This window comes from Onychostoma macrolepis, chromosome 12 (assembly GCF_012432095.1).
Source record: "Onychostoma macrolepis isolate SWU-2019 chromosome 12, ASM1243209v1, whole genome shotgun sequence".
NCBI classification, from domain to species: domain Eukaryota; kingdom Metazoa; phylum Chordata; class Actinopteri; order Cypriniformes; family Cyprinidae; genus Onychostoma; species Onychostoma macrolepis.
The window spans coordinates 18,763,405-18,789,868 of record NC_081166.1 but is presented as its reverse complement, the minus strand read 5'-3'; the positions used below and the strand labels follow the sequence as shown (position 1 = coordinate 18,789,868).

The 26,464-nt window shown below is 38.6% G+C and overlaps 1 protein-coding gene and 1 long non-coding RNA gene across 3 annotated transcripts; both read right to left on the bottom strand.

Moving 5' to 3' along the window:
• Nucleotides 1-12,440: 12,440 nt before the first annotated feature.
• On the bottom strand, nucleotides 12,441-20,712 carry LOC131550569 (uncharacterized). Its single transcript, XR_009273584.1, has 5 exons — nucleotides 20,599-20,712; nucleotides 15,931-16,022; nucleotides 14,099-14,173; nucleotides 13,333-13,433; nucleotides 12,441-13,228 (listed from the first exon to the last, which is right to left on the bottom strand). It is a non-coding gene; the product is annotated as an uncharacterized LOC131550569 (long non-coding RNA).
• A 3,466-nt stretch (nucleotides 20,713-24,178) lies between these two features.
• Nucleotides 24,179-26,141, bottom strand: hexim1 (HEXIM P-TEFb complex subunit 1). Of its 2 annotated transcripts, none has more exons than XM_058794146.1 (2): nucleotides 25,996-26,141; nucleotides 24,179-25,784 (listed from the first exon to the last, which is right to left on the bottom strand). In XM_058794146.1, the coding sequence occupies exon 2, from the start codon at nucleotides 25,766-25,768 to the stop codon at nucleotides 24,800-24,802; it is 969 nt and encodes a 322-aa protein (XP_058650129.1). In that variant the 5' UTR covers nucleotides 25,769-25,784; nucleotides 25,996-26,141; the 3' UTR covers nucleotides 24,179-24,799. The 2 variants fall into 2 exon arrangements, with proteins under 2 accessions (XP_058650129.1, XP_058650128.1); XM_058794145.1 differs by having other exon boundaries at nucleotides 25,991-26,137.
• Between the last annotated feature and the right edge of the window lie 323 nt (nucleotides 26,142-26,464).

Genomic DNA, 26,464 nt, shown 5'->3' with positions numbered 1-26,464 from the left:
ACCTGCTAAGATAATTCAATATGTGCAATCTGAATTTAATAATAATATTTATTTTGTGGTAACACTGCCGTGTGGGCAGCTCTGACAGAGAAAACACTATAGATACGTAAGAGAAAGCCGTAAAATGTAAGTGCATCATCTTTTGTTCTTGAATGGAGGCCTAATCTGTCTGCTGCACTTCAGCAGGTTCAGTTTTTAGAGTGAATGAAAACTTCTGAAGCATAGATATGCTGTGTGATGTGATTAAAATCATACTTATTTTACTGTGGGGATTATTATGAGCAAACAAATTTAAAAGTTTAATCTGAACACTATATATATGTAATCTGACATTTATTTATTTTATTTTTTACAGAAATTCTGAGCTGCTGCATGAACATTCATCAAACATATAAGGTGCGAATTCTGGCTCTCGTCCTAATGATTGTAAAAGCTGTAATGCTTAAGATTAAATAATTACCTTACAATATATATTTGTACATATTTCAAGGCTGCAATTTGGAAAAAACTTTCAAGCTAATGCTGCTGAAGTGGAGGTCAAGGGGACTGAAGAGGTGGCTCCAGCTGATCAGAAGAGAGGACTTCAGGAGGCAGACACACTCTGTGAGTTTAAAAGACCATCTCTTTAACCTTCCATACACATGACACACTATCACATTTCTATAATTCAAATCTCTTAAAGGATCTTTATGCTGCACCAATTAGGGTAAGCAGCAACACTTCCTATAATATCTAATGTACTTGTTAATTTGTAAGAAGAATGACATCATTGTTTATATTAGTTGCTTATATACTGTCTCACCCTTATCCCTAGGTTACAGTAATCAGCTGATCCAGTCGTATCCAGACCAGACGGTGGACCTGCACCAGGAGTGACCACAACACATCCCTGACTGTCAGCGGAGACCATGTCAGCTAGATGACAGATCCCTGTGAAGACCTCATTGATGGCCCCAGCACAGATCCTCAGCAAAGACTACGAGAACCAGACAAGCCCTCTGCACAGACCCTTTTACCAGCTTCACCTGCTGGCGTGATGTTTCCTCATGCAGAAGAAGTTGGACGAAATATTCTGAATGATATCAATCCACAATCTGACTTGTGATGCAGCCTGGAATAATCACACCACGTTCATTCGTTTGGCCAGACGAGACTGTTTCCTGACTGAGCCGGGTCTTGTTTGGGTTTGGGTTCCTTGTCACTGTTGCCTTTTGTCTTGCTTGGTTGAAGACACCTAATATTCAGCAATATTATTGACTTGACTGCACTGACACCATTTGATAAGAACTGAACTGAATTATGACACACAATGTTTTATATATGAAGTTTATTTGCAAAAACGGATAACGGATAAAATTTTGTTTTTTGTTATCATGTTTTTGTTTTATTGTGTTAGTTAGCTAGTATTTATTAGTTATTCTTTACCTAATCAAAATAACCTGAATGCAGTTTGATTGAGATTAATTGAATGCACAATGAAAAACATGATTTTTTAAAATTGTTAAAAACGAAGTTATCTGTTTCTGCAAATGAACTCTTCATTTTTATATATATATATATATATATGCAGTAAATATAATTTACTTGTTACTTTGTGGTTTAAAAAGTGTGAATGTTTATACTGTAGTGCATTTGTTCATGTATATTTAAAGTATTTGGTAATTTTATAATTAAAGCCTTTTTAATGTTTTTAAATGGTTGTATTTGTGTTTTACTGCTGAATTACATTTAGCAGTTTCTGGGCCACATTCGGCCCGGGGACCAAGCCGAGTCTCAGCCAGATCTGGCTTAAAGTGTCTGGGCCAGACCTGGGCCACATAAAATAATAGAAGTCACTCTACAGTATGCGGGCCAGATCTGGGCCACGTCAATAAATAAGAGTCATTTTACAGGTTGTGGGCCACATCTGGGCCAGAGGAAATTGTTTGAGTCGGTTTTCAGTGTGTGTGCCAGTTTTGGGCCGGGGACCCAGCCAGAACTGGGCCAGAAGTGAAGCAAGGTTGTGGCCCAGAGGTGGGCCAGACAAATTTTGCTATCTGGGAATTCATATTTCTTCATTAAATAACTTATAAAATAATTTGAAAACCTTATGTGAGACCTAATTTCACAAACAGCTTGAGTGAATCACCGCGTGCACTCTCTCTTTCTCTCTCAAAATACGCAAACGGCTTCAAATCAAATCGCGTCTGCACTAAGCGAGCTGCATGCTGAACAGTTGACAGGAATTTGTCACTTGCACAATCGAGGCAGGGTCGCGTCGTCAATAGTTTATAAACTGCATTTCTTTTTAATTCTTGCCAGTTTTTAAACCATTCAGCGAGCACACACACACACACACACACACACACACACACGCATAACGCGAGGTTCACATCCGTTTGCAGTGCGTATTTTTTTCCGCGCTCATCATAACGTATTAGAGCGTTCACACTGCACACGGGTGCGTTCCAGGAGCGGTGCGTCTGCAGAGATCGTTTCCACTGCACGCGCTGAATTAAAGTAACAGGTAGGAAGCAGGGCTGGACTGGTAATCTGGCATACCGGGCATTTTCCCGGTGGGCCGACGCACTGAAGGGGCCTACAGAATTTTTTTTTTTTTTTGCCAAGGACCATCACGAGCAGCCAGTTGGTCTCCTGTATTGACAGCGTAAACCACTCAATCACAATGCGCTATAGACGGAGCCTCCGCCTATATAAAGAACGCTTCACCCCCAACTTCTTCCTCATCGGCTTTTCCCACGTTTTCACAGCAGCTTTATCAAGAACAGGCTTGCTGTGCGGTGAGTGATGCGACGTAAAGAGCCAGGCAGGAGGAGGAGAGGAGAGCAGTTGAATCGGTAAAGTGCTTGATAGGGACACGCAACGGAGTCAGGCATCTATCCTGTGTGCGCGCGACATTAATGCAGAATATGCAAACACTTCTTAATAAAACGTAAATTCGTACTCCGCGATTTTTTTGGCCAAGTCATGTGAAGTGTGTCCATAGAGGTTTCCATGGGCCAATGAGAATAAATCTAGATTTAAATTCGAAAAGACGATATTGTCAGACCTTAAGTTTTGAGATGAGGCGAGGACTCAAGTGCAGGAGAAAGTGGGTCTTTTAATAATAAAGAGCAACAAAAAAATGAACAAAAACCACCCCGAAGGGGAAAAACAGGCAGGCAGGCAGGCAGAGAACCACAGCACAAGTAAACAAACCCACACACGACATGAAACATCCGACATTAAACAACAAAACAGCACAGGACTGCAGACACCAGGAGACTATATGGGGAGCCAAACGAGGAGGACACAGGTGAAGTAACTGAAACAATAATGAGATAACAAGGAGGGCGGGGTCAGACAATAGACAGGAGAGCACATGGCACCAACAACAAACAACAAGCCATGTGCTAACACACAGTGACATCTGGTGGCCAACCAGGGCACACCAGCAGGGCCGTGACACAACCCCCCCACACACTAAACTGAAGTCAAAATGTCTAGGAGAGAGGTGGGCCGGAGGCGGATCAGGGGGAGAGATGGTGGGCCAGGCCCATGTAGCGGCAGAGGGGGACCTGGGGACTGAGGCAGCGCCGGCGGGATGGGGAACCAGGGCAGAACCCGCGGCCACCACAGCGGTGTGTGTGGAGCTGCCACCTGGGAACGGGCAATGACAGGCTCTGCCGTTTCGGGAGACTTGTGAGCGGACACCTCTGCCTCGGGAGAACTGTGATCGTGAGCGGACACCGCCGCCTCGGGAGCTTTGTGAGCTTGAAATGCCGCCTCGGGAGTCTTGTGTGCGGACACCGCCGCCTCGGGAGGATCGCGAGCGACCACCGCCGACTCGGGAGCTTCGTGAGCGGGCGCCGCCACTTCGGGAGCTTTGTGAGCGGGAATCGCTGCCTTGGGAGGACCGCGAGCAGACCACGCCGCTCGCAATGACATCAGTGGGGGTTCCTGCACGCTTCGTATCACCCCGGGACGCTCTGGGAGCGGGCTGGAGGTACTGGGTGCGGCAGACGAGGCCTCTGACGCCCCTTTGATTGCCGCTGGGGGCACTGCAGCTTCGTCGGCCGCCACTGGGGGCACTGCGGCTTCTGCAGCCTTGTCGGCCACCACTGGAGGCGCTGCAGCTTCGGCGAGCACTGCCTGAGGCACTCCAGCCACCCTAGCTGGGGAACGTTCCAGGAACTCCACAAATTCCCCAAACGTCAGGTGGTCCAGCCCCCTCATCCTCCACCATTTGAGGGGCTCCTCAAGGGCACTATTGAAAAGGTCCTTGAGGGCTGCATCATTGTACCCCAAACCCTCTGCTGCACCACAGAACCTCAGGGCAAACTTCCTCACGTCAGTGCCCTGCTGACGGAGGGAGCTCAGGGCCTGGAACTGGAGAATGCGTTGGTAGAGGGGGCTGCTGACGTTAGAGGCTGGTGGATGGTGTGAGCCCATTCTCCGCTGAGTCCTCATTTGGCTGTTTTGTTCTATCACGGGACGGTCGAGAGATGAGGCGAGGACTCAAGTGCAGGAGAAAGTGGGTCTTTTAATAATAAAGAGCAACAAAAAATGAACAAAAACCACCCCGAAGGGGAAAAACAGGCAGGCAGGCAGAGAACCACAGCACAAGTAAACAAACCCACACACGACACCCAGTCAGAGCTAAAGTGGTGGAGGGGGCGGTGATTTGAAGGATGTCTCTGTAGTGGCTCTATGGGGTGTCCATGAGGTTGCTGCAGTGCACTGGAGCTGCGGCTCAGTGCGATGTCCTTTAGGGTCTTGGCAAAGATGGGAACTGCCCTTCTGTGGAGATGGACATAGTCGTAAAGTCTGTTGAGATTCAGGGTGGGCTGTTGAGCCAGGTAAACATTGGGCTTTAGGGCACAGTCTCTAGACACTCTTGCATTTACTGTATATGCCTGATGGTGTCTGGGTGAAAATCAGAGCACAACAGCAAGGTGGAGAGGATGACTTTGGAGTTGGGGAAGTTGGAAGATGCTTTCTCTGCTACATTAACAAGAGCTGTAGCTACTCTCTCTTATTGAGCTCTCAGGTCATTGGTGCCGGTGTGGATGATAATATGGTTGGGGGAACCCAGCTGCTCTACACACAAGAGACAAATTTGCCATTCGAGTCCATCAGGAGTACGATCTTGGGTGGTGTTTGACTGTAGGAGTCAGGTGAAGGAGGGCTGCCGGGGTTGATGGCTGTGGTTGTTGGAGGAGGAGTCTGCTTTAAACTTTGCGGTTCTTCTCCTGTCTGTGTCAGTTGCTCCTTCAGAGCTGGCAGTTGTTTTCCATTTTCACTTGTCTTCTCTTAGCTCTCTCATTTCTTCTCTCATTACAGACAGTTTGTACTCCTCTTTCTGTTTTTTCCGTTCCTGAAATTCTTCCTTTAGCACTGATATTTCTTTCCTGTAATCTCATTTTTCTCTGTTCGATCAGTCTGCTGCACTGCACCATGCACTTCTTCTCTCAGCTGCACCAGATCCAGCTACATCTCTCTGAACTTCTCTTTCATGTCGCTGATGATGCTGTGTAGAAGGGAGATCTCCTCACTGTCATCCCTGGATTGCTCATTTGTAGCTTGATGAGTGGAGATGGAGGTGTCTTCTGCCTGTTTTAGTGTATTAGGGCTGCTCTTGTTCAGCTGAGCTTTTCCTTTAATTTGGAGGAAGTCCTTTTCAAATTTTTTCAGATTGCCCTGAATCATTACAGTCCAATTTTGTATAGGTTCGCTGTTATCATGACATCTGATTTTGAATCGTCCTCTTCTTTGACCTGCAGTTTCCATCCGTTACCGATGCCCTTTCTGATTACTGTGGGGTAATTCTGTCTAATCGCTGAGTGCCAGGCTTCTGGGTCTTCTATATAAAATATGATGTTGCTGACCTCTCCGTTCTTATATAAATTCGAGTACAGTGTTCATGGTCTGACCTTGAGGAGCTTTTCTTTACGTTTTTTTTTTTTTCATTAAGATCTAATTTGTAGCTTTGTATGGCTAAATTATGGGGATTGATTCTGTCATTGTTCAAATATTCTGACAGTTGCTAGCTGTTTGTTGTTGTTGTTTTTTGAATATGCAGATATCCACTAGTTAGCCCTTATACCAGTTGACTGCAGACCTTATGTAGTATTCTGTACTCACTTTTAGAGTTTTATCTCTTCTCTTTCATTTCTTTTGAGGCAGTTGTATGACCTTTTGGGCCACTCTCAGCTAGCTGTCCTCTTCCTGTTTTTTTTTTTTTTTGGTTAATTTAAAATCTTCTTTCAAGTAATATAGGTTGTAGGAATTCTTTCTAGTTTTCAATTCATCAAAACTGAATGTCTATCTTATCTTAAAACAACATAAAAAATAAAACAATCAGGAGCTAATTTTCTTGCTGCTGCTCCATGGAATCTCTTCTTCTTCTTCTTCTTCTTCTCTCTCAATTCAATTCAATTCAGCTTTATTAGCATGACTGTGTAACACAATGTTGCCAAAGCATTAACATATATATATAACAACAACAACATAAATAATAATAAATAAAATCCATCTAAATAAATTAAAAGATAAAGTCAGTTAGTTTCAAGTTAATCACGTTTAACATCTAACATTGTGAATGGTTAATACATATTTAGCAGCCAGTGCAGCTGTGTTATCATCTTCTCCAAGTAAGAAGGGCATTTTCTCAGTATCACTAAGTTCAGTAAATCATGGAATCAGTGCTTCAAATCTGGGGAGAAATGTTTCCCTCACATTGTGATATTTAGGACAAATCAGCAGAAAGTGTTTCTCGTTCTCTATCTGCTGTAGATCACAGTGTCTACAGATCCTCTGCTCTCGCTCTGTCCATGTTTGTCTATGTCTTCCTCTCTCTATTTCTAAATCATGGTTACTTAATCTGTATTTGGAGATGATTTGTCTTTCTTTAAATGGTTTAATCAATAAATAATTGGCAAATTTAGTGGTTCTGTTTAGGGTTGAGTAGCATTGGAGTTTATTTTGAAGGTCAAAGTGTATTTTTAGAGATTCATCATGAGTGTCTTTCAGATTTTTGCCAATTTCTTTAATAATGGCTTTGGGGTTGAAGCTGTAGTTAGTGAGGAGCTGGGTTTTATGGACTAGCTGAAGAGCGAGTGTGTTTAGAGGATGAGATTCTGCTGAGGTTTCATTGGTGACGAGGGCTTTATATTGGACTGAATCAGGATCAGATCTCTCTCTCTCTCTCTCTCTCTCTGAACACTCTCTGCATCATTCTGCTAGCTGAACCAATGGATCAAAGTTTGTGGTAGGGCAGGAATGGACTACTTGCACTGAGCCTCATACGCGATTGTTTCACCGCAGGGTGTCAGTGCTCTAAACTAGTAGCCTAATCGCGACGGTGCAGTGTTTGTGAGATCTGATGAATAAGATCAGAATGAACCTTCATTTATCTGTATTAAATATGTTAGTCACTATTCTGTGTCATATTCTGTGTCATCATTTCACTGTATGTAGCCTAATGCCAAAATATAAATATTCAAAGTAGTCGCACTGTCAACGTGTTATTGTTAAAAATATATTTAAATGTTTAACATCGTTAAATAAGGCAATTACTGCACATTCATTCAGCCATTTTGAACACTGGAATAAGCAGTAGGGGCTCGGAATAAGAGCACCAACGCACACAAACAATACAAATTAGCCATGGTTTTACTACAAATAAAACCAAAAATTGCAATTGAAGTTAAACCATATAACCACGGATTAACTCGGGTTTTACTACACTGACCATAGCAGGCTATTTGTAGTAAAAGTGTTGTTATACAAATGGTAAAAACGGATATGCCACACCTGTGAGGTGGATGGAGTGTCTCGGCAAAGGAGAAGTGCTCACTAACACAGATTTAGACAGATTTGTGAACAATATTTGAGAGAAATAGGCCTTTTGTGTACATAGAAAAAGTCTTAGATCTTTGAGTTCAGCTCAAGAAAAATGGGGGCAAAAACAAGTGTTGCGTTTATAATTTTGTTCAGTGTATACGTGTGTGTGTGTGTGTGTGTGTGTGTGTGTGTGTGTGTGTGTATATATATATATATATATATATATATATATATATATATATATATATATATATATATATATACACACATAGTAGATGTTTTCCATTATAAATGATACTGTCATCATAATTTGAAAAAGTTTAATTGAAAAATGAACATTAATTTCAGAAATAGTATTTAATGTAACACAACTATCTTAGACACCATTTTGCTTTAATGACAGCAGCACTTGAGCTTCATGAACTTTGCAGGTTTGTGTCAAACCAGATGATCACGTAATCAATCCTGATTTCAGAATGTTCCAAAGAGTCCAGAATGATACAAAGAGTCACTAGAGAATCTAAAGTATGTCTTACTCAATTAACATCATGACCTTGCTTTGTTTTTCAGTAAAAAAAATAAATTAATAAATAAAACTTTTTTTCTTTCCAGGATTGTTTAATCTATTTTGAATTCCAGATTTTCTGGGGGGTTTTTCATGTCTCTCAGATAAACTTCTGATTTTGACATTTGTTACTGAAAAAAGTCCTCATCAGAAAACTTCAGATTCAGCCGGAAAAAAAAGTAAAAGTGTTTTGAGCTCTGCAAATAAATGCAACTTGTTTTATCACAGGGAACATCAACATCCAAGAAAGACCTGCGTGCCAAAGACTTCCTCCCCATGTCTATCATGTCAGCAGTGACCCAGAAGAGAAAGAAACACCAGAGCACTGGCCTTGCAGACAGCATCACTGATGAAGAGTCTGAGCACAAGCCAATCAAAGCCAGCAGCTATGAGAAAATCAATGACAACAGAGAGGTTCCAGGGGACAGCAAAGCAAAGCAAGACAAAGCAGATGAGAGTGGAGAGGAGAACACCATTCTTCAGAAGGAACGGGATGAGGGCGGAGTGGAGGTTTAGAAAACAAACAGGTTGGATTCAGTCTCAGCGCCCTCAGAGCTTCCTTGTATTCACACCACCAGAATGTGTCAGGGCTCAGAGCCACATCACATTTGACACACTCTTCCTCCACCTGCTTCAACCCACCACAGCCTTCAAATATCTCTCACCTTAAGGAGACTGAGAGGAGAAAGAGTGCAACCTCTCGCTGTACGTAGAGCTGAGCCTGACTGAAGAGGAGCAGGGTTCGGGAGTGATACCTGCCTCTTACATGCACCTTCTGACATTCTCAACAGGCAAATAATCACTTGTTAGAGGTCAAGAGAAGCTGTGTCAGGCTGTGTCACTCAGTAGGAGCAGCATGGATGTCTTTAGTGAGGCTGCATGTGTCAAGAGCCGATGGCTTGTGGACATGCAAGCTTACTGAAGACATGCTGCAAGAGAGGAGACTGGAGGCGCCACACTGTTCTGGTTAATATGCTAGGATAACCAAGCAGTAAGACAATAAACACTTAAACAGGAAACACATAAACAACCCCTTGCCAAATTTAGCCCTTCTCTTTAAAAAGCTTTAATGCTTTTGTTTTCTCACCTCCTCCTGCCCAAGAGGAAGGCTACTTTGGCAGCTAAAGCAAGTGCCACAACCATATGACAGAGCACAAGCATTACAACAGGTGCAGAAAAGTATTTTGAGTGTTTAAGTGTGAAAATACCATTCGGTGCTCCCACCATCTCACTGTATATTAATCCGCATATTACATGGCTACTCATCAAATATAAATATCAAATTTAGTTGAGCCAAAATTACTTTAAATGAATATTACTGGTATATTAAAGCTTCTGAAAAAACTAGCCCATGTACAAAACAATCATCTATCATGCTTGAGGGGGAAAGATCAGGTTGGTTACAAATTTGCTGCACTGACAAACAGAAAGCTGCTTGGGTTTTTCACCAGTAATTCTACAGTTACACAATTGTTTAAAAAAGTTACAATTATGGCTGATGCCTTAAAAGCATTTACTGTGCCATAGATTAAAAAACTTTTTTTGAATTGGTTTTTTGGCAGGGATGTACACTGTAAAAAAAAAAAAAAATTGAGCCAACTTAAAATTTCAAGGCAACAAACTTCAGCAGATTTTTGAGTTTTCTCAACTTGTTGTTTTAAGTTTATACAACAAAAATGTGAGAATCTCCCACAAAAACAAGTTGAGCAAACTCAAAAATCTGCTGAAGCTGGTAAAAAATGTTTTTTTTAAGTTTGCTCAACTTTTTTTTTTTTACAGTGTACCGATATATTGTACAATAATCATTTTAGTCAATATAAGCACTTATCTGCACTACTGGTCATCGGCCGATTGTTCAAAAACAGAAAATGATCAGGGTTGATTATATCATGTCAGTCAAAAGCTATCAGAAAAATTGTGCTGATTTGTCTTTCATAAAGAAATTGTTTCTTGTGTCGAATTTAGGGCTGTGCAAGCAATAATAATGCAGCATCGTTAACATGAGTTCTATTTGACCCTACGAATCACCTGCATTGCAAGCCAGGGTTGCCAGGTCCACGTTTTTTTCCTTAACCAAACATTTGTTTGCAATGCGCCTCCCATCCAATAAGGTTTGTACTTTACTCCTGATAAGAAACAAATGCTGCGCCCAATTTGCCTACTTATACTATGCCCTAAAAGTATGTACTATTTTTGTGAAGAAAAAGTACATACTTTTGAGTATGCAGCAGAATAGTAGGCAAGCTTTGGGACATACTACGTCATAACTGCATCTTTAACGGACGCTCTGTTGCTTAGTTACGTGCATCCTGTAGCCTAACTGTTTAAACTGCCCTGTCAATCATCTTGTAACAGTTTAACATTATCCACATTTCGTTTAATTTCCTACCGTATTGGAGAGAAATAAAGAAGCACATCGCGGGTCTTTCATGCCGAGAACTCTGCATAATGATGCATTTCAAAGTTATTGACCAAACGTATCATAAAAGTTCAGTGTTGCTGCAGATGAAATGTAATGTGGATAACATTAAATATTTTTTCATCAGGTTAGACACTGATTATTTATCAATCAAATCCCTTTATCTACCTGTCCCAAAGACTATAGAAATCCAGCTCATTTATTTTGTTTTTGAAAACAGTACACATTATTATATTATATATAATTTATTTATTTTGTTTGAACGAAGAAAGAAATGGAACACTTCCTAGGAATGTAGAACTGTCCAGGCGAGAACTACTCCATTTCTACAGGTAGGCCTATTGGCAGACGATCTTAAAGAAACACCAAAAAACAGGTTAGTCGTTTTCATTTTAACTTTTAAATAAGAGATAAGTGTTACAAGGCTATTCTTTAAAAAAAAAAAAAGAGACAAACGAAGGCATAAGAATCTACTGAAAATGTGCCACGTAAGATAACCAGTGATCCTCAACGTCGTTAGAATGTCCTTATTACTAACTGACAACGTCACAAAGTTACGTTGTAGCAACGTATCCAGGAATTTCACTTTTCCGGTTGTCACAACGTAATAGTTTGGTCGTCAAATTACATTGCAGTAACGTATTATGGTTAACTTATTTACGTCGTTGCCACTAAGTCGCAATTACCTTGCTACATCGAAAGTTTGGTCTTCATACAGTGTTGTCCTAAATCATTTTATAACTGTTCAATGTCAGGACATTGCATAGTAGCCTAGTGATGACCAGTTTGAAAGTCTATATTAAGTTGTGTTGCAAATTATCTTTACCTCCAATTCATAAACTGGCCTTACGGTTCCAAACGGCGTTTTAAGGGCACTTGGCAAATTGTAATAGTTTAATTTTTTTCTGCAGACGAAGAAAGTAGCCTAATGTGTCAGTGATTCTCTCATTTTAAAGATTATCAAGAATTATTTTATTTTCCCTGAATATTCAGTTGTTTATGTCCCTTTTTTATATTTGCATACAGTACATCTACTGTGTCTAGAATTATTGTAGCAAAACTGAGCACCTATGAGCATGGAATGTGTATTTGTAGAGAATATTTCAGTAAAGTCATCAAGAAAATGTTTTAGGAGTTGCAAAATTATATTTTGTTTCTTTCTCTCTCACAAACCAACAAAACCTTCTCAAAATTGTCACTGCAGGTGAATAAATCCTATTCTACAAATCACAAATGCGGGGATATATTTAATTTTTCCAGAATTTAACTATGGTATTTGTAGATAAGTTCATGTTGGAATGACCTCCCTATCTTAATTCAAGCAGCTTTAGCTTCGAGTCTTTAGCCATTTTCAAAAAACGTCTAAAGACACATCTTTTTCATCAACACCTTACCAATTAATGCTATCACTTACCTATTCTATTCAATTCAATTCTATTCTATTCAGTTTGATCGAATTTCTAATTCTAATCAAGCGTGCAAGTGGGATCTCACATTCTGATGTCATGTGAAATCTTACATATAAGTTCTCATTCTTACAGTTGTGGTCAGAATTATTGGCACCCTTAGTAAATATGATCAAAGAAGCCTGTAAAAATAAATCTGTACTGTTTAAAATGTCACAAACCTGCCTGCAAGAGGATGTGTGTCTATATTGTCTATATACAAGGTGAGGAGGATAGTCTGAGTGGCCAACGACTCTCCAAAGATCTCCTGTCAGGTGAGCTTCAAACTCACCAAGTATTATAGGAGAGACTCAGAGCTGTTATTGTGGCAAAAGGAGATTGCAAAAAGTACTGAATAAAAGGGTGTCATTAACTGTGGCCAATGTGTATTAGAGAGAAAAAAAATACTCCTAATGAGCTTCCCCCTACCCCTTTTTGATCTTTTATCAAAAAGGATTGACAATGCAGATTTATTTTCACAGGCTTCTTTGTTCATATTTACCAAGGGTGTCAATAATTCTGACTATGACTGTATATATATGCAAATGTGCAAAATTTGTTTATGACTTCACATTTTTTGGGTGTGTGAATGTGTTTTGCCCCACATTCACATGAGTTTCTTAATTTGCTATTTGTAGAATATGAGTTGTGCACCTCAGAATTTTAAATGATGTAACTGTTGTGTTGTGTTTGTTAGAGAGAAAGAGTAAAAAAAAAAACATTTGTAACTCCTAAAAAAAAAAAAAACTGTGACTTTAAATTTACTACCTGTAATACGCATGTGTCTATTCTTTACAACTACAAATTCCACTGTCACAAGTGCTCAGTTTTACTATAATAATACCTTAGAACATAATACCAATAATACTATAGAACATGGTAGTAGTCAGCCATCTATGCAAAAGCAGAGAGGTCAGTGTGGAGTACTGTAGATACAGCTGTCCAGGCCAACACCTGATGTACTGATGTCTTCAACTGGGAATGCAGAAAACATGCAATAAAAATAGTACAGTTCAAAATCCATCATAAGTAATCAATATAACAGGACCGCCCAATCCTGTTCCTGGAGATCTACCCACCTGCAGAATTCAGATCTAACCCTGATCCAACACACCCGTCTGTAATTGTCAAACTGCTTTCATTGATGCGCTGTGAGGTAGATTTGTTGACAAGTTCCTCCCTAAAAGTACATTGATAAAACTGTATTTTCATAGTGATCATTTAATGAAGTCACTATATTGCCTTTTGAAATTATCTCATTAATAACTTCGCTAAATAATATTATTGTTATAATAAATAACATTGCTAACCTTATGAGAAAGGCATGTAACATCGTTTTAGGTTCATTTACAGTAATTTACATTTGCATCATAAATACATACTCAGTCCCAAAGTGATCTTTAGTAAATGTGGTAAAAAGATTTCCAAACTGATTAATAATTTAATAGTAGTAGTATATTAAAAAACGAATAAAATAGAGAAAAGGGAGAAACACAGCTAAACCCTCCATCTAAATCTTCTCAAACAAGTCAAAGGAGTATTAGTTCCTGTTTAAAAGTTATAGTACACAGGACAAAGAAATGAGGCATACAATCACCCCCTAAACCTTTTGCATCATCTGGCAGTTTTGCTTACAAATAATTGTGACCTGTGCTGGCAAAATGAGTCTGAAATGCACACAAGCTAATTTCGAGTTACAGGCAAAAGAAGTGAAAGATGTTGATTTTGGTCGAATTTGAGGTTTTCACAAAAATGAGTTCATTAAGCTTCTAGCGATCCCAATGCTCCAAATAGTATTTAAACATCTAAATATATCTTTATTTGCATGTTTTCTGAGAGGAGTACCTTTTCTCCGCTCGCTTCTCGTGCTGACTGTCATCTGAAGCGAGCGCATAACGGCGCTTCTGATGGCGTAAGATCCTGATAAATATACACAGAATTACAGTATTTAAGTATTCACGCAAATATAATCTATGTCTTAAATGACCATAAAAAGTGACCTATGATAAGTCCACTGTCTCTTATCAGTTATCAGAAATGTTCTCATTTATCTCACAATTTCATATTAGGCTTTTAGTTGAAGTCACTGGTATGATCTACTTCATTGTTAGGGAATTGTAAAAAACTAGAACACAAATGGATTAAACTACTTAATTTAGTGAGTATACCACGATTGACAACATGTGGTTTGATACCTTGCAGCAGACATTTTGTAAAATGCATTTTTCATGAAATCTGTCACTGGTGTTACTGTCACTGGTGTTACCTTCCTATTGGGTTAAACCAGTGAAGATCAGTTTACATTTATGTTCTTTTACTATCTACTTTCACTAATTGCCAAATGTATGCCGAATGTAACAATTTAGTATCATCTATTAATTATAGCTGAAGAATAAGGATCTTTGGTCTAATGTATGTCACTGGTGTTACCGTGGTTTTTTTTTTTCTGTCACATTACATAAAATGTGTCAGATGTGGCATGATGATAATTAATTTTACATCCACTGAATTCTGCTTCACTCAAGAGTTAAGATTTAAAGGATTGCATCATTATTTGTTTATAACAAATACATGGTTGCGCAAATGTACTAACATCATTCAATCACACTTTTAACAAACCTGATTAAAATAAATAAAACAATCTCCTCATTTGTCACATTATCATTGTTGTTCTGTAACTCTGACTACATGTGCTGAAAAAATAAAAATCGAGACAGTGACAATTTTTTACAATGTGGTCTTTAAATAAATGGTACAAAAAATATAAAAATAATTTAGCTGTCATTTATGCGTATTCATAAAGTCAAAAGGTAATCTAATAATGTGGTCTAAGTTTAAACGTTAAAAAAAGAAATACATTTTAAGACATCTTGCCATACCAAAAGTGGATGTTTCTGTAGAATGACCCAAATATGAATGTAAAAAAAAAAAAAAGCTGTGCGGAGTATTTTTGTGTGAATGTTTTAACAGTGTAAAGTTTGTTTGTTTATTTTTTTTAACAAGTGTAAAGTTTTCTGTTTCAACTAATGCTGTTTTTTTTATTATTTCTATTCATCAAAGAATCCTGAAAAAAAAAAGAAAACGCACAAAAATATTGTGCAGCACAACTGTTTTCAACATTGATAATCAGAAATGTTTCTTTAGCAGTGAATCAGTATATTAGAATAATTTCTGAAGGATCATGTGACTCTGAAGACTGGAGTAATGATGCTGAAATTTCAGCTTTGATCACAAGAATAAATGACATTTTACAATATATTCACACAGAAAACAGCTATTTTAATTTGTAATAATATTTCACAGTATTACTGTTTTTTTTTTAAATCTGCATTTTTTAATAAATTCAGCCTTTGTGAGCATTAGCCATATGGTTCATTGTGCCTGGGAGATGTTGTCTGACAGGAGGTCCGCTCTAAGTCTGGGGTGCAGGCCATCAACATGGAAGAATGTAGGAACATAACAAGCAATTTGTCACAGAGACAACAATATTTAGTATACAATGCCAGCCAGGTTTATTACAAGGAACGAAGCTAGAGCAGGTGAAATGTAGAAAAGAGAAAGAAGAATATACTGAAAATATTTTTTTAACATAATTTGATTCTAGGTTTACTTATTTAATATTGCTCATACTTCTTACTTGTGGATGTCAAAGCCCTCTTAAAATTAAGAAGCTTCACCTGTTCACTTGTGTTCCTTACTTCTCCGTCTTCGGCTCCCTTCAGAAATTGTGAAATCTTGGAGCCTCCCATCTTGCTGTGTTTTTTTTCTTCTGAAGTCACAGAACAGTTTATCATCAACATTTGTTTACCATGAGAGATCAAAATATGTTTGAACTAGATTCAGTTAATTGTGCCGCTGATGTAAGTGACGTCACCGATTAACGGTACAGTGTAGGCTATATGTTTAGGTTAAATAAAAGAGCCTATTTCCAATCACCCACTGAAAAATTACCAGCAAAACTTTTACAGAACTGTCAAAACCTCTCATCTACACATAAAGATGTGATTAAAATCCCAAACTTTCAAAAAGAGCTCAGTCTATGGAGTTAGCCTAACTTACTTCCTCTGAAAACGGCTAAGATGCTAACAGACTCGTAAGAAGACACTAAACCATTTCTATGAACTAATTTCACCAGAAGCGACTCAAATGCAAGCAAGAGAGGTGTCAGGAATAGTTATATTTAATATTTGTGAGATTTTAGGGACTAAACTTACCGAAAACAGTAAAAACAGCAGCGAGAAATGTTGACACCCATTACCATGGCAACACTTTCCACTCCAATGGATTTAAAACACCTCACAGTCAAGCAGAATTTACATAAATAGTCATAAAAAATTAGAACATTACATAATTAAATAACTTAATCTAATTAAATTATTATTAAATCATACATTTAATTTATTTAAATGTAGTTCTATGACACTCTCACAATTTTTTTTTTTTTTTTTTTTTTTTTTAAATGAACACTCAACCACCTTATTTCATTAGAAAGCCTTCTTGCATGTAGACCAGGGGTGGGCAATTAATTTTCCTAAGGGGCCACAAGAGAAACATGGGCAGTTTAGTCGATTCTTTGTTTTAAAAAAAAATTAAATAAACATAAAAAATAAATAAATAAAACTGTAAATGAATGAAAATGTCAAGCATTGAAATTGTGCATTTTTTTGCAGTGTTTCAAAAACTAGCATCACAACTTTGGACAAAAAAAAGCAAAGACCATTCAAAGACCAGCATCACATTAGAGCAATTATTACAGCGTTATTGACATTACATTCGCAGTCAAAACATAAATTTAATATTAGGCCTCGGATTTTGTGTAATTTCTATTCTTGGGCCATGATTGTCCCTTGAACTTGAATATTTGTATTCATTTGGTCTGGTTTTTCTGTTTTTCACCTCTGTCCTTTTAATACATATTAATTGATAATGTCCTCTACTGCTGTAGTATTTAGGCTGTAGTATTTTAGTATTTTGAGAATTACATATCACAAATCAGTGACTATACTTTGAGTTTTTTTTTTCTTTTTCAGTTTTGTGGTGTGAAGAACTAGATGTGTTATGGTAAATTAAATATGTTAATAAGAGTGTTTCTGTGGTTTGTGGTTTCTGTGGCTTATGCACCATTTCTGTATGAAATAGGTAAACTTAACTAAGTAAACTTCATTTAAACATTTTTGCATATACAATGAACTGTTTATATGTGATAAGCCGATACCTATGCATTTAAAATTAGTCAATAACTGATTTTGGTTATTGTCTCAATCCAGTGTGCAAATGTTTAATTGGGTTGAAAAACCATAGAATTGTGATCACTTGTAGATATAATACATAAGGACAGTTATGCACTTGCTTTGTCTTAATAGGCCTACTGCATTTTACAAATGGGAGAAAACCCTAAATATTCTTTGACCAATAGTGTCAAAGTAGTGTCAATAGTTTTACAAAGCACTAGACAACTGTTGCAGGTGGGTGTTGAATATGCTGAAAGCTTTAGATGTCTGATACATGAAGTCTAAAAGTGTGTGTGTTTTGTCTTTATCCTATCTTGCACATAGCAAATTTATGGTATTCATTTTTCATTGGTACATTTAAGGAGGGTTTTCCTGGAAATTAATTTGATAAAAAGTCAAAATTGTTTATAGCAAATGGATAAATATTTGTTCCTTTTTGTAAAATTATGTTTTCTCACAAACGTACCGCATAGCAATAAAATCTTTAAAAGAAATGCAGTTTAATTAAATTAACGTACGACGTTGCAGACTAAAAACGCACACACACTGGCAACATGTTCTGGTAATGAAATTACGGGCTAGTGACGTTGCAGTTACGTTGTCAGTAAGTCATGAAATTACCAAATTATTACGAATAAAGGACCTGTCTGGGACGTTTTTGGTTATCTTGTTACGTTATGAGGACGTACTGACAACGTTGTGAGATGGTAATGGAATGGTAATAGAATTACGAGCATATGACGTTGTGGTAACGTTGTCTGTTGGTAAGTCATGAAATTACCAAAAATTACGAATAAATTACGTAACTGTTACGTCGTGTGTTAGCTGGGCGGTTGCTATAGAAACAGTCAGCGCTACAGCGCATGCGCACTGGCTGATTTAGCCTGAAAAATAAGCTTTTTATAACGCTATTTGAGCAAAAGAAACAACATTTATGATACAGTTGTTGACATATTTCTTTGGTGATTTCAAATATGATATTTAATCGTAAGCTTAGTGAACAATTTTGGAGAATTTAATGTTTCCCTATTCAAAGAGATAGGAGCTGCACTTGCATGCCCGAGAGGCGTTTCAAAGATGGCCGCCGAGTGACATGACTTGTCTTAAAGAGACTTTGCCTGATTTTTAACACTTTTTATGCGTGTTTGTATAGTTCTAATCTAATTGAATCCTCGTCCACCACGCAATGTGTTGTGGGTTAGCCGTTACCGTGCGTTCACACCACCACCGGCGAGAGCGTCAAAATTCGCTCTGGCTGCCCTGCCAACGACTCTGTAGAAAGATTTGTTGACGCTCTGACGATTGAACGCTTGGTCTTGTATTTAAAGGGGACGAAAAGGAAACATGTTGATCTTGTGCAGACTGACCACAAGAACCAAAGTTTACAGGACTGCGTTCTCTGGACTCCTCTCAAGCTGAGGACTTCTACATTCCGATTGGTTGCCGCCCAACCGCGTCATAGCTCATTACCATAAACTTGACCTGACTTCAACTCTCCTCGACGACCTCACCGCCCAAGACGCGCCGCTCTCGCCGGAGCTCGCCGCCGGCTCACATTGAAAATGAATGACTTCCGGCCATTTTGACGCTCTCGCCGGCGGCAGTGTGAACACACGGTTAGAGTGTGCATCGATCTGCACTTCGAATTCTAACCGGAAGTAGTAGACCATCCGTAAACGCTATAATTTGGGACATACTAATTCTATTTTCGAATACTATTTAGGACGGATAGAATGCGAATTGGGACGCAGCAAAAGTCTCAGCTTTCAAATCCTGTACATTTTATCACAAAATTCGAACAAAAAAATGCCATTTTGACCATTTTTAAATGTGGCATGGCACATCACTGTTCAGTTCAAGTGGTGGCAGTACGGAGCACAAGTCTCTTCCAATTCAATACAAGTTATAGTGCGAAAAAAACATGAAAGAACATCAGAAGGTATGTTTAAAGATACAATACGACTTACTGAAATGTATCATGTCTCATGTAATCACTCAGTCAGCATTTCAACTGAAATAAAGACGTCAAATAAAACAGCTTGTGAACAGTGTCACTAAACGTTGCATTTTGGCCCTATCTCAAATTATCCATTGTTCACAATGTTTATTTACTGTTAATTATACATGCATGTTTGCATAAATCTGTCATTAAGACAAGTTTTTACCTTATGTGCAATTGAGTTGTATACAAACATTTTATTTGAATGTGATTAATATATCTGAAAATAAATAGGATTGAATATTATAGTTTTATTAATTATAACCTCTAATGTTGTGTTACCGAGTGAGAGGGCTGAGAGGCCTGTATAATTTACAGCATTAGCTGGGAGAGATTTTTTTCTTTAAGAAAACTAAACTACCGGTATTGGTATCTGTGGATATCATTCTGAATAACCAGCTGAGACGTAATATCGGTGCATCCCTATTTTTTTTTTTTTTTTGTTAAATACTTTAAATTATGTGGTTATCACAAGCTAAAGTTGTTTTTTTACATTTTATTGTATGACATACATCAGTAATTCCCCTTGTGTTTTTTAAAGCTTTTACTTGTCTTGAAATCAGTTGCTAACAAGTGGCAAAATTGGACATTAAACATTATCACACCAAACAGGTAAATTAATCTACTTACTAGTCCACTTTTACAGCCTAGTTGTATTTAGAATTACGCTTTTGCAAACTATTGTAACACAAACCTTTTGGATTTTTTATTTTATTATTATTATTATTATTATTATTATTATTTTATACAAGACTGAAATAATTGTTGGAAGCTGAATAATTGTTGGTTAGCTTTGTTACTAGAAGTTGCTAACTTCAAGGTTGATCTACAAAACTATGGCTGTGTTCGAAATGCCATACTATACTACTCTTACTATTTCTGCATCCAGTATGTATGCTAAGCATAGTATGCAAATTTTCTGCACGCGTGGAATACCCGGATGACCTACTATATTTGCCAGAATCTGCTAAATATAACTCAAGTACACTGAAAGCAGTACAGAAGCTGTGTTCAGAATGGCATACTATCATACAACTCCTACTATATTGCAGTATGCTGTGTGAATACTGTGAATAGTATGTGAATTTTCTGTATGCATGGAATGCCCGGATTACCTGCTACATTTGCTGAAATTTGATGTATGCATCTGAAGACGCTGCATGGTATACTGTTTCCCAGAACGCAACGCGCTCCATGTGACGTTTCACCTTCAAACGCGTGAGTGAACTGGAGGTGGGGAATAGTAATTATAAATGTTACACTTGTGCGTACATACATGTAAACTCACTCGGTAACACAAACTATCTCTGTACATCTAAAAACAATATCATTAGTAGGACATAAATTGTACTTTAATCTCTACGGCACTTTTCCGATCAAGTCAAATGACGTCACCTTTATCTCTATAGCGCTTTATACATTGTTTCAAAGATATTAAATAATAATATTAATATTTCAGTAATATAATATATAAATAAAATATATAAATAAAACTAATATTTCAATTAAGCAAACAGAATTAAGTTCCGCTGTCAAGCAAAAGAAACGGACAAATAGACCAATTTGTTAGCAGAGGCTATTTACATTAACTCCGCCCACCAATGCCCGGCTGCGATAAACAGCACTGCAAAAGATATGCATTTCTGTAGTATCAGTAGCGCAATGAGTATGACACGAGATGTGTGCTGCTGATGCGAGCAATCCGAGTTCGATTCCGCCATTTGTCAAACTCGTGCAACTCATTTTCTCATCACATACCAGATCAGAAAGGCATTTATTTTCAATATAAAATTAAGTAAATATTTGAAAGTGGAAATTAAACGCCTCATTAATAATACAGTGTGCTTAGCTTAAGGTAGGTTTTTGTCCCAATAAAGTGGTTTTCATCAAATAAAAATTATGATAATTTACACTCAATATGTTATTGCATACTGTTTTATAATGTACTACAGTACTGAAGTATAAATATCTGCCACCTAACTACTATTTACACACCTGTTGCTAAAGAAAATGCTGCTATTTTAGTGTAAACAGAATTTATCATTATTTGTACTTAGTGTAACTAGAATATATCACTTTTTCCAATTAGTGTAACTGCCAAAAATATTATTAAAGACAGATCAGTTAAAGACAGCTCATTCACTTCAGTCCAATAGCCTATGTAAAGTTCTTCAATTATGAAATGAGTTCAATTGGGCAATATAGCATTGTTTACTAATATGAAACCTACTTAACAAGCCTTTGTAAAAAGAATAGTTAGCACATTTGTTTGTAAGGTAACAGCCTTGACAACTGTGCTGAATTAATGTTTATGTTTGTCATGTGACAATTAAGCATACTACTCTGAAACATTTGTTGCTTATTGTATACTGTTTCACACACTATTCTTTAAAAAAAAAATAGTAGGTAGCATGCACTGTGTACTGGGCAGTAAGCAAGTATGCCATTTCGAACACAGCCTATATAATGACTGGAACACTATATTAGGAAACACCTGACCGCTCAATGCTGTAATTAACCAGAATCAAGTATTAGAGAAAGCTGTGTAATGCGATATCTATATTACATATCCATAAATAATAATAATAATTAATTACATTTATATAGTGCTTTTCTAAGCACTCAAAGTGCTTTACATTGTGAGGTGTGGGGGTCTCCTCAACCACCACCAGTGTGCAGCATCCACCTGGATGATGTGACTGCAGCCACAGTGCACCAGAAAGCCCACCACACACCAGCTTATTGGTGGAGAGGAGACAGAGTGATGAAGCCAATCAGTAGATATGGGGATGATTAGGAGGCCATGATGATGAACAGAGACCAATAGGCAAATTTGGCCAGAATGCCGAGGGTCACACCTCTACTCTTTTCGAAAGACATCCTGGGATTTTTAATAACCACAGAGAGTCAGGACCTCGGTTTAACATCTCATCCAAAGGATGGTTCTTTTTTACAGTATAGTGTCCTGGTCACTATACTGGGGTGCTAGGACCCACTCAGTCCACTGGGTGAGCACCCCTTGCTGGCCTCACTAGCACCTCTTCCAGCAGCAAACTAGTTTTCCCCAGGAGGTCTCCCATCCAGGTACGGACCAGGCTCAATGCTGCTTAGCTTCAGAGGGTGACCAGGCAAGAACTGCAGAGTGATAGCAACTGGCCAAATAAAGTATTAGACTGCCACAAAACAAGTTCTTCAAAAAAGACTGTGGTCTTGAGTTACAAAAACCAAAACCTGCCCTTTAACAGTTCTCCATTGCAATAAAAGCTGTGTTAGTGGCAGCCCTGCACACTGCTGTTACACAAAAAGGTAAAATAGCAGTTGTCCTTGGCTCATTGTGCTCTTTCCTCTACTGCCTATTTGATATACTTTGCTTCATAATGGCTTTGATACACCTGTGCAGAGTTAATCTTTTGTGACCAGGAAGCGTGTTTGTAAACTTAATCTCCCCTTGTGATCTAATCCTGATTTAATGTATACTGAATGTCATACTCTACTTTTGCATGTACATGCAGTGTGCGGGTGAGTGTGTGGACTGATTGTTCAAAAACCGATTTGTAATGCGCCTCCCATCCAATAATCACAAAGAGGTGTGTACTTCACTTCTGATAAGAAAGCCTTCCATCCAATAATCGCAAATAGGTTTGTACTTTACTTCTGATAAGAAACAGTCTCAGCTTTCAAGTCCTGTACACTTTATAATAAAATTCAAACAAACAAAAAAAATGCCATTTTGACACTTTTTCAGAGTTCATCTTTTGTGACCAGGAAGCGCGTTTGTAAACTTCATATCCCCTTGTGATATAATCCCGATTTAATGTATACTGAATGTCATACTCTCCTTTTTTTTTTTTTTATACATACAGTGTACGGGTGAATGTGTGGACCAACTTTTGTCACAAATACAAAGCCTTGCTAATTATCCTCTGTGTTCAAATGCTAAATATGATAGAATATATAGTATTAAGAATTTTCTTTTTTTATATAGTGCAAAAGTCTGTATACTGGTTTACCTTTGTGCTGTTATATAAATAATATCTTCTTTCTGTGTGGTGTGCATGTGTGCAGGAAAACTGCAAGACCTACACAATATTAAAAGAATTTGGGTTTATCAGCACATATGAAATTTTAGCCTCTGTAGGTTAGAATGTCTATTTAGCGATGTTATAATAGATCATACTTTGATCAGTGTTTTACACTAAATGCAACACAGGTAGGTTCTGTAAAAACTACATGAACGGTCTTTGATAAAATACCATATCAAACCCTCTGATCAAAGATTTTCTATAACTTTGCAGTCATTAATCATTACAGGATTTTTGTAAAAGTCAGAAAGCCAGTGATACATCTTAGAGGTGAGTCAGAAAGTGTAGTAGAAATTTCATATTAACACAGGGATCCAAATCCTGAAGGGGCTGGAACCCGACTGCATTTGTTCATATTTGCTTACAAAATATTTTGTCCTTCTGAATCTCTTGGTCATACTGATTTCCTTTTCTACATTAAAACAATATTCTGACAAAATTAAATTAATCATTTAGCAGATTTTCCATACTTATACATCACATTTACTTATTAGATATTTAAAGGTTTTAAATAGATTAGTCATTTTAGGTCTATGCAAAAAACTTTTGCAAGTTCACTTGAAAAGTGTTTTTGATAACTGGTTGCGGGAAAATTGAAAATGACTCCTCAAAATTAGGTTTTGGATATTTATAATGCAAAGACAGAGAATATAACAGGCAACATAAAGACATGAAATTAGAACTAAAATATGAAATAATTTAATCAACGATATATTTGAGCAAAACACCATTAACGGTTTTCCACGGTTTACAACATACTGTCTTGTCATGCATTAACACACTGAAGGATGTGCGCCAACAAATATGAATCTGAAGCGCTCCATGTTTGCGGTTTTTAAATGAAATGCAAGTTTAAATATTCAGTGATTATGGTAAATTGACAAAACTGAAATTAGCGGAGATGTAATTTGTGAGGTTATGGCAAATACTCAAGGAAACTTAAGAGTAGTCTCTGATCGTTCTTTAATTTTTTACATAACATTGTAGGCTATTTGTTTTATCAATTTAAATTGTACAAATCACGAACGTATATTATTGTGTGAACTGACCAAATATGTGGGACCGCATAGAAGATTAATAAAATTATCCGTCAAAAAAAAAACAAACAACAACAAACAAAAAAAAACCTTCAGATGGCAAAGGCTGAGAAGGTAACGTCATTAGCTACCACAGAGATGCTGTTTACAATAAGACAGTGCAACGATTTGACGTACAACAGAAATAAAACATTGATTCAGCACGACTGCGACTGGTTGAGTCCTGGCCCTTTACTTTTAGGGGTTTTGAGTAACAACTCGTTATTCTCGGCTCTCAGTCTCTCCACCTCAATCTCCAGTTCCCGCACGCGCTGAACGCCGGTGCCGTCTGCTGGGGACTCGGGGTTTCTCCGGACGTGGCGAAGCCAGTTGTTCTCCTCCTCTAACCGTGACATACACTTCTCCAGCTCCAGGTATTCCCTAACCAGTTCTTGTTTAGACATATTTTGGAGAGTCTCGACGTGGTACCGCTCATAGGTCTCAGAAAAGTCTCTCTGCAAAAACTCTCCGCCTGCGTGCCCGGGTCTGCCCATACCGTCGCTGCCTCCGCCGCCGCCGCCCTCTTCCTCGTCTTCATCTTCGCCCTCGAAATTCTCATCTTCGCTGGCTGTGTCATCGGAGCGGATCGCCCCGGATTTTCTGCCGCCAAGCTCCGTGTTGAGGTCAGGTTCTTCACGGTCGTGCTCCTCCATCAGGAACTGGGTGGTGTTGTATGGGGCAACGGGCAGACCTTTGGCGAACATCTCAGCGCGCACCCGCGATGCACGGGCGGTCTCGCGTTCATCTAGCTCTTTTTTCTCCTCCCAGGTTAATTTGAAGTAAGGCTTCCAGCGGCGCTTCTTCTTGGAGGGTCGCCGCCGGTGTTTCTTCTTGCCCTGGCGGCCATCTGACAGCCCCTCGGTGTTTACTGCCGTGCAACCAGAGTCACTCTTATTTGTTTCGTCCGCAGGAAAGCCGTCGTCACTTGCTGCGTCACCAGCCTCGGGCTCCGGATCACTCCTATCCCGGCCGCGGCACATAGGACGTGCATCTCCAGACACCAAACTCGGACAGATCTCCAGCTGGTTTCTTTGCACTTGTTTCGAGGAGACGACACTTGTCAGACCATCCCTCTGCTGCCCTCTGCTGTCATCCTCCAGTGCAGCTTCTTCTTTAATAAGCTCCATAACTGTACACTCCCACCTGAAGGAGATACAAGTTTGTGATCAGTGAGATGAGGGACACCCTTCTAAATTGAGGTATGAATAGAAATCAGGTTCCTGACCGCTGTCATTTAAAACAATTCACCAAACACTAAGGGGAAAGGGAAATGCTTTTTCAAAAGTGAACGAACATTTTAACATAAGAAACAGCATTAACAAACTCGCAATAAGTTAAATTTGAGTTACCTCACCGTTCAACTCCAATCTCGTGTTTGAGTTATTATGCTATCTAAGACTGTTAATGTGAACTCTTTCTGTTCCGTCTACTATTGACTTGGTTTCTTGACGGGTACGAGAACATTTCCCTCCAATACAAACTCCAATTCGCTTCTGATACGGAGAAGACTGGGGCTTCTGAATTTATTACCTCCCCCACGTAAAGGCGCATGCGGCCAGTCCTCCAGTTTTTTCCTGCTTTGTGGGACTTGAAGTCCCGCTAGGCATTTGCACACAACAATCTCTGCCGTAAAACCTCCATTACCCACAATCCAACGACTGTTTTCGGTCCCGAGCTGGCTACGCCCACTCGCAATTTTCACTGGATAAAAAGTTTTTTGTGCACGCACTGTCTAATCGAAGCATTCTGATTGGTAGTTTTCATTGTCAATCAAAAAGAAAGCTGTCCCGGTCGCTAGTGGACGCTACCAAGCATGGCCGAAG

Coding starts and splice junctions, on each gene's coding strand:
- hexim1 (XM_058794146.1), bottom strand. CDS start 25,768: ATGGAGCTTATTAAAGAAGAAGCTGCACTGGAGGATGACAGCAGAGGG.